Source organism: Limulus polyphemus, unplaced genomic scaffold, assembly GCF_000517525.1.
Source record: "Limulus polyphemus unplaced genomic scaffold, Limulus_polyphemus-2.1.2 Scaffold1216, whole genome shotgun sequence".
NCBI lineage: Eukaryota > Metazoa > Arthropoda > Merostomata > Xiphosura > Limulidae > Limulus > Limulus polyphemus.
Genome location: NW_013666826.1, coordinates 44966 through 53484, shown reverse-complemented (window position 1 = coordinate 53484; position 8519 = coordinate 44966). Strand labels below are relative to the sequence as shown.

The 8519-nt window shown below is 32.4% G+C and overlaps 1 protein-coding gene across 1 annotated transcript; it reads left to right on the top strand.

Moving 5' to 3' along the window:
* Positions 1-522: 522 nt before the first annotated feature.
* Positions 523-6727, top strand: LOC106462642 (beta-1,4-mannosyl-glycoprotein 4-beta-N-acetylglucosaminyltransferase-like). Its single transcript, XM_013922586.2, has 3 exons — positions 523-670; positions 1881-2076; positions 3354-6727. The coding sequence occupies exons 2-3, from the start codon at positions 2041-2043 to the stop codon at positions 4749-4751; spliced, it is 1434 nt and encodes a 477-aa protein (XP_013778040.1). The 5' UTR covers positions 523-670; positions 1881-2040; the 3' UTR covers positions 4752-6727.
* The last annotated feature ends 1792 nt before the right edge of the window (positions 6728-8519 follow it).

Sequence of the window (8519 nt, the reverse complement as noted above, 5' to 3'; positions counted from 1 at the left end):
CTTAGACTTCGAGATTTAACAATTTTCGGAACACTAAGTTTATTTATTATAATAAATGATTCGTGGCTGCAGTGTCCTCTGTTAAGTGTACTCGTAATGTTGATTATATTTCGAAAATAACATTGCATGTAACATAAAAATTAAGGACAATAATAGTTGGGTCCTGTAGTCGGTCTAGACTGTCCCACTCTATAAACTAAGCTATATAAAAACTCGAAGACAACTGTTAACGTTTAAATATTTATGAAACCTTATCTCAAATTTACTGAAACTACCGCATATAAACGCAATAAATTCCAAAGACCAATCATTCCATTGGAAAGATTGAAATTAAAATCGTATGGATTTTACATACTTTAGTAAAACTTCAATTCTATTATTACAAACAATCAATCAAAAGAATAATATTAGGTACTAAAATAGTTGGGCAACTTTCGAGCGTTTTTATTATACTCAAAAACATTAAACCGCTGTTTTGGGGAAACGTGTTTGTTCGCAAAGGGCGCTGGTGGTGTTTAGTGGACAGAGTTGTAATGACTAAGTGTCGTGTTTTCCAGAACTCTCAAGAAAATATTAGTGTAACAAATTGAGTTGTAGAATATTTCTATCTTAGTGTGAGAAATGTAACATCATTAATATCGAGTAGTTATATACAGATGAATGATTAACAGTAAGCCGAATATTTGTGTAATAATGTATGTTAGTTTTATTGTATGATTTAGGTAAGTTGCCGTTTTTCTTCACTATATTATACACCGACTCGTAACAACATGTAGTGATGATGATGTACAATTTAACATCTAACACTTCGTATAATTTAGAAACAGTACAGAAATTTTATTACTATTCAAAGTTAGGCTTGACGCTTTACCGGTTTTTACTTGAATTAAAATTAAGTTACGATCGACAAATGATTCTCATTGTAACTTGTAATCACTTGGGCATAAATTTTATGTTGTGCAATTTGACAAAACTTTTTCATGCTCTAACAGTAATATTACTTATTTATAGAATTAAACATAAGAGTTAAAGTACTTGATAAATTGTAATAATTACTAAGCCTAAACATAACCAGTAAAAGTAGGCCTATTGATATTACCCGATTCTGTCAGACTGAGTGAATGAATCCCAGTTATCTTAATAAAATACTAAAGTAATAGTAATATGTCCATTTGAGTATACAAATTATTATTATTAATTGTGTTGTGGGGTAACATTGTTTTTTTGCTTTAATTAAAAAAATTCTTTTGTAATCAAAATTTCACGGTTTGTGAATTGGTATGTATGAATGGTAGTACTAACTACTATTGCTATACATAAGTTTAACATTGAAGAGAGCAACAGTAAGTAATGGGTAACATTGGTGTCATACTCTTGAATGAAAGTATTCATTTGATGTTTTTACTACATTGATACCACTCTGGAATATATATTATTTCCCTTGTTACAATTAGACCAAGTCGTGTATTCCATTCTGGCTTGGAACTTTTAATTATTTTAACATATTATACACAAAACTTGGTGAGTCATCATGGGCATACCATACAATATGAAAAAAAAAAAAATTTTTTCATGCAGTAAATTTCAAGTGTTCATTAGATATTGAGGAAGTTTTAAATGTTAAACTAGGAGAAAGATGGTGAAGCTTATGTGCTGAGATGATTGTGTAAAATAATAACTTTTTGTACAACTCTTAAAAAAATGAATAAAGGATCACTTGGTTTTGTGAAAGGAATTTTCTAACCCTTATTTTATGTTTTTTTTTATATATATCAGCCCTACTTGTAAAACTATATAAAATTATTTCCAGCATTACAAATATCACTATTTGTAAACATTTTAGATCGAGGTTGTTGTTAAATTTATTATTTTATTTACAGGCAAGAAAATAAAGATGTACAAGGATGTGTATAAACTGAAATTACATCCAAGTTGATTTATGCTTGAATGTTGTATATCAAAAATGAATGAATTAAAAAAGAGCCTGATCACCACTGTCACATTAACCTATGAATAGATGCCTACCTAGAGTTTAGTACAATGTTAACACAAAGAAAACTTGGTATTTCTAATCAGGTAAGCAGCATGTATTACTGTGCCTTTAGGTTTCTATTTCTAATATTCTCTAGACATTCAGTGTTTACCATTTGCTACAAACAATATATTCGGTTATATTTATCATTTGTGATAAAAATCATGTAAACAGCACATTTATCACAGTTATGAGATGTATCGGTTTCTAATGTTTAATTCATTTTTTTATTGTTTAAGACTTCCATCTAGCAAGTTTCTAACCTATTGATAGTGCATTCAAATATGTCATGAAGTTTGATAAGTGATGTGGTAAAAACAACTGTTACCAGTCTGGGTGTTCCATATATTTGTTTTACAAAGATGTAGAAGGGTGGATTTAGAAACATTATTTATCTCAGAAACTTCGTATTTATTTTATGTACCATCTAATGTACAAGTGTTATTTTTTACATTGAATATATATATATATATATAAAACATGAGTAATTAGTATTTTTGTAGTTTGTTAGACATAATATTTAATTTGCATATCAAAAACTTCAACAAGCATTTAATTTAATACTGTGTAGTTGTTAAGCTCTAGTACCGAGCAAAAGGTCAAGTCAGTAGTGACCAGCTACAAAATTATCAATATTATTGTAATAATATGTTATTTTTCCAACAGAAGGCTTTTAAGATTTGCATAGCAAATGTATGTAAATAATGTTTATCATTTTTAATGTTCAGAACCTTGTACCTTTATTATTAACATTTTAAGCCTCAAATTCGTGACTCCACCATTCTAAAATCCCTAAACAATTTTTGTCTTCAAATCCAATTGTAATGATTATCATCATATAATTTTTATATTTTTTCTATAACCACCACAAAAACTGATTTTGATACAACATCCAAACTGGTACGTATTACTATTTTTGGTGTAAACTTGACCAGATACTTAAGATAATTTAATGTAAATTTGTGCAGTACCATAATTCTTTCAGAACAGATCAAATGTTTTTGAGTTTTTTTTGTTCCAATGTTGGTGGATCACATATTCTATAGGTTCTTCAAAACATAGAGATAGCAACAGAAGTTTTAATTTCAAAAACTAAACATTTTCTTAAGTATATGCATCCTACAAGTTTCATAACATAAGCTACATGCTGGAACAAATCCCTTCCTCCGCGAGACACCAACTGATGGAGGAGGGCATGTGTTTAATCTTAAGTAATAACTTTGATTTTTACTTGCATCTAGTTCACACTATGTCATAATAATATCGGTGTTTTCTAGTTTCCCAAGTTGTACTAAGTTTCATTATCTTATTTCATTTTCAGAACTGCTGTTACTACTTTACGAAAGGATCCATGAAGAAAATGTTATTTCTGCTTGCTTTGCTTCAAGGAGTTTTGGTATGGTACTTGTATCGCGGGGAGAAGGTCATTTCATCTTCGGTCTTTTCTGATCGCGAGCCCACTAGGCCTGTTCGTGAATACGCGTTTCAGGGTTTTCATCAGTCAGGTCTCTTTCACATACCACTGACCTATCAAGAAGACATGAACTCCTTCTATGCTGAAGTGGCTAAAGATGTTTGGTGTTTTGTCAGAGGACTGGATCTAGCCAGCTCTCAAAAACAGCATAGCTGCATTTGCCTGACTGGTTGGTATGGTTTAGACTGTGGTCTTCCACAGGCTGTTTGGAGCTCAGAGTTCCTAATGAATGGAAACAAACCAGGGGTTTGGATCAAGAGGAGGGGTCGACCTAGGAGATTAATCAATGGTGTTGTCTTTACAATGGACTTTGATCTTTTGGAGATACGGATAAATGAGCTGAATAATTCAGTGGATGCTTTCCTTGTGGCAGAACAGAATTGTTCTACCACGAGAGATGAAACATCTTTACCCCTGTTATCTAAACTGCAACAGGGCTTCCTTAAGGAATTCCAACATAAAATAATTTATGTTTCTATTGGTGATATTAGTTTGCAGAAGTTTGAAGCTGTGGAAGATCATGAATGGGAGCATACAGCACAGGTGGACATGTGGAGAAATGGCATCCAGATGTTAACAGACTTTCGGCCTGATGACATGTTTGTCTTTTCTAAAATGTCAGACATTCCCTCAGGTGACGTGCTTCTATTTTTTAAGCTCTATGATGGCTTTTCAGAGCCAGTTGGCTTTCACTTGAGGTCCGTAATGTATAATTTTGCATTAAAGGAACCTCTGTCTAGTTACAATAATAACAGCAATAACATTATGTTAATTGCATGTTCCTTTGCATTTTTCAGTTCTCTTTGTGATTACAATGTAAATGATTTGCAAGAAAGCACATGGAAACAGTCACAACACCTAGCAAAATTTGAGAGCAACTTTGGGAAGGTAAACTACTGGAAAGTTGGATCTTTAAAGGCACCTGCTGGTTGGAGTTGCCGATGGTGTCTCCGGCCACTTGATCTTGGAAAAGCTTTGGCTGACCAAAAGTGTCCAAACAAACCAATAGGTGTTCATGTGGCCAATAGCTTATTAAAAGATAATAACTCGCTTGCTTTGGAGATGTTTATCAAGAGAGGAATGTCACTGGATATGTCTTTCGTTGGTCATCGAGTATTTCAACCAGAAAATGGTCATCATTATGCTCCTTCTTACATTCTTCTGAACAAGAAGAAGTTTGATTTCCTTTTGGGAGAGTGTTATGGATCAGATACTTTAAGGAATGAAACTCTGAATAAAAGTTAAGTTATTGTTTGTCATGCATCTGAAGTTAGTGACTAATTTATTAAACATGTATGTAAATTTGAAAGTGTTGACAGATTTAATTAACAAATTGAAATGCAAGTCAGATGGCATCACAGTACAGGTTAGTGTATTAACACATATTTAACACTGTAAGTAAATGAGGCTTTGCTCTATATCTGATTATGATGCTATGGGAGACACTAACTACAGATACATGAGGTGACATGAACTTTAAGAATAACTATAATCAATACTGGTTGGTAAGCTTTTTCATGACTATTTTGTAAAGCCAATTAAGGTAGTAACTGCAGCTCATAACTTGTGAAAACAAGTTTCTGATGTCTAGTAATATGTTTTATAAAAACAGTTGTCATAGAACTAGCCCCTATGGTCTGGCGATACTCAGAACCAAGCTTGAACGGGTGAGAGCACGTTTAAGTGGAGTGAACGAGACCTCAGTGTAATTGGGCCATCTCCTCGATCTCAAGAATGAAATCTTACATTGAATAATTAAGAGTGACCAGGTCATCTAGGAACTGGTTTTGAATTGTGCATATTTACGTTACGTACAGTCTAAATTTGGAGGAAGGTGATTATTATTGTATCCGTTTCTCTGCACTAGCAGCCAGTAGGTTAATATAATTAAGTTAAACAAATTTAGTGGAAAAAGTTTTCCCATAGCTCTGTGTGAATGTATACTTATGTGATTTTACTGATTTTAAGTTTTGAATGAAACTTATTCTGTGGTGTGATTCAGATTTTCCATATTACATGTACAAACACAAAATCTTAATACATTGTTTTCGTTTGTTTCTTGGACAGTTGTTTACTCTGTAATGATTAATGGGATTTATATAATCAGTACGCCGAGTGATTAGCTACATTGATTAGTATGTCATAAAATTATGATAATTGTCACAGAAATAATCAACTAATTGAAATTAGTGTTTGATTATTCTAACCCTTCAAATAATTGAAATGTTGCCCTTATGATTTCTCATGTTGTTTCAGTCAATTAGTGCGATAGCTAACAAAGATAAGTGTCAATGTAACATTTTGCAAATTCAAAATACCTTTTTTTTGGCTCACTTTACACTGGAATATTGTGTACAAAATAATTTATACCCATGATGATGTTATTTTCCTCTACCTCTAACAAGTAAAGTGACATGTACTGGTAAGTTTGCTGTCATTTTGTACGGTGATAACTCACCTAAAGTATTCATTGCCTAGATGTAGTTGTGTTTTTTTATGTTCACTGCCACTCGTTATAGTTGTCTTCCTATAAGATCTTAGACTCAATTCCCTGAACTAAGCGTACATAACTTATGCTGACCTGTACTTAACAGTAATCCCACTAGTTAGGGGCATGTATGTGTTATTAATAATCTGTTTTAGGAAGAAACTTGTGGAACAGTATTAATCATATTTTCTGCATGTTTAATACAACATTGATTACATGATACATTTTCATGTACAACAGTTTAGGATTAAAAAAGCAACTTAATCTTATATTGTTGTAACTGAATATGTCTGTCTAATTAAACAAAGATTAGTTGAGTGTAAATGATTAGTGAGCCTGACAATTAATAGATTAACACTAATCACCCAGCTCTATTCCACAGTCTAGTAATGTGTTTCTTTGACCAATCTGTTTAACTGTTATCAAGCTAGATCATCAAGTGGTCAGTTACCATGAGAACTTGGTATACAAGGTATGTAGTTTGGAGGATTATTGAGGAGACAGGCTATCGGAGAGTTTTAACTGTGATATTTGGGTTATCAAATAAGTCTGATTTCCCTGCCGAATTACTTGATTATTGATATATCATCACACAGATAGCTGTTCACAGAAATCAAGAGGGTTGAAATCATATTAATCATACATTGATTTAGTAGTTCACAATTAATAAAATAACCACTGTGTGTTTGATGCCTGGAATGGCCAGGTGGTTAGGGCTCTCAACTCGCAATTTGCAGGTTTGAATCCCAGTCCCACCAAACATGCTCATCCTTTCATCTGTGAGGGTGTTATAATGTGACAGTCAATCCCACTATTCATTGGTAAAACAGTAGCCCAAGAGTTGGCAGTGGGTGGTGATGGCAAGTGCAGATAGCCCTTGTGTAGCTTTGTATGAAATTGATAGGAAACCAAACTTCAAGTGTTGTGATATGTATTTTTAACATTTTACCCCTAGGATTGTTGATAAAGTTTGTCAAGTTCTTAGTCTAATTCCAATGTATGCTGTTAACGTAAACAACGTTGTGTGGGATGTGTTAAAATAATATTGTAAATGTGGGAGTGTTCTCACATGTGCTGTAGATAGAAAAGAATAATTTGTGATTTTTAGTTTGATGTTCAAACAACAAGAAAACTTATTAGTATTAGCTAATGCTAACATAAGAGCATTAAATTTGAAGTGGTTTTAATTTTGTTGAATTATATTGAAGTATTAATAATTAGTTAATGTTAGAAAAACTAATACTCTGTTAATTAATTATAGTGTTAATTTTGTTGTTACTTTATTTTTAAATATATATACATGTATGTATTTATTTTTGTGTGTGTGGAATACATGGACATCCAGGCTTACACGTACATTTTAGGACTTTTGCCTCTGCAGAAATAGAGCCGAGAGATTTAATTAATCAGTACATTTGAGCACCTATGAGCAGTGATTACACTGACTAACACCACCTATACTAACAGATTTTACAAAATGATTAAATCAATAAATTAAAATTAGTGTTTTCAAATTTTCTAACAACTGATTAATCGAAATTCCAATTGTCACAAAAATAAACTAACCAAAATTAGGGTTTCTCATCTTTGGTGATTCGAAACGATTGGGTTCAATTTCCAATTACCACCAAAATTGCTTGCCTAAGTCTACTTCTAACATTGTTGTTATAAGAGCCAAACCACTAACATACATTCAGACTTGTGCTTCCTTAGAAACATAGCCTGATAACTTTACCACAGTCTGCTTCTGACATTGTTGTTATAAGACCCAAACCACTAACATACATTCAGACTTGTGTTTCCTTAGAAACATAGCATGATAAATTTACCACAGTCTACTTCTGACATTGTTGTTATAAGAGCCAAACCACTAACATACATTCAGACTTGTGCTTCCTTAGAAACATAGCCTGATAATTTCGTGTTTGCTTTTAGTGTAGTTATTACTACAGCCAAATTTTCACTACATATGTTTGAATAGGTTGTTTAATCACACCTTCATCACTGTTACACCTTTTCCATCATGAAACTGACTGTTAATTGTTTAGCACTCTAGAGTTTGTGTTCATTCAGTTTTCCTATTGATTAATGAATCTCCTGACAGTGTGGATTTCTTGATCCCACTTGTTTTACACATCCCGTAATAACCGAGTTTCTTAACTGAATATTTTGATATGTTACTTGTATTTAGTTCTGTGCATATAAATTTGGAGATTTTCTTTTCACATTCATCTTGTTGTTTTGTTAGTAGTAATAAACTTTTACTATCTGCAGTTTCATGGTGTTTCTTTTTCTTTTTAAATTCAAACAATTTTTACTTCCAGTAATGATAAAGTCACTTCAACAATTAAGTATTGGTCCTGCTATACAAAAACTTAAAGATCATAGAATATCATTTGACATCAGGATCTAGTATAATACCTTTGAAATATCTTCGATCCATCATTCAATTCAACACTTGTCGCCAAGTTATACCAGTTTCAGAGGGAAGTAAAAACAAGACTAGGTTTCTTATAGTGGTGAAC

What these genes read in the sequence shown, in the direction of transcription:
- LOC106462642 (XM_013922586.2), top strand. Translation starts at nt 2,041, where the DNA reads ATGTTAACACAAAGAAAACTTGGTATTTCTAATCAG. An exon ending in AACTTGGTATTTCTAATCAG is followed by an intron (nt 2,077 to 3,353) that starts GTAAGCAGCATG and finishes TTTCATTTTCAG; the next exon opens with AACTGCTGTTACTACTTTAC.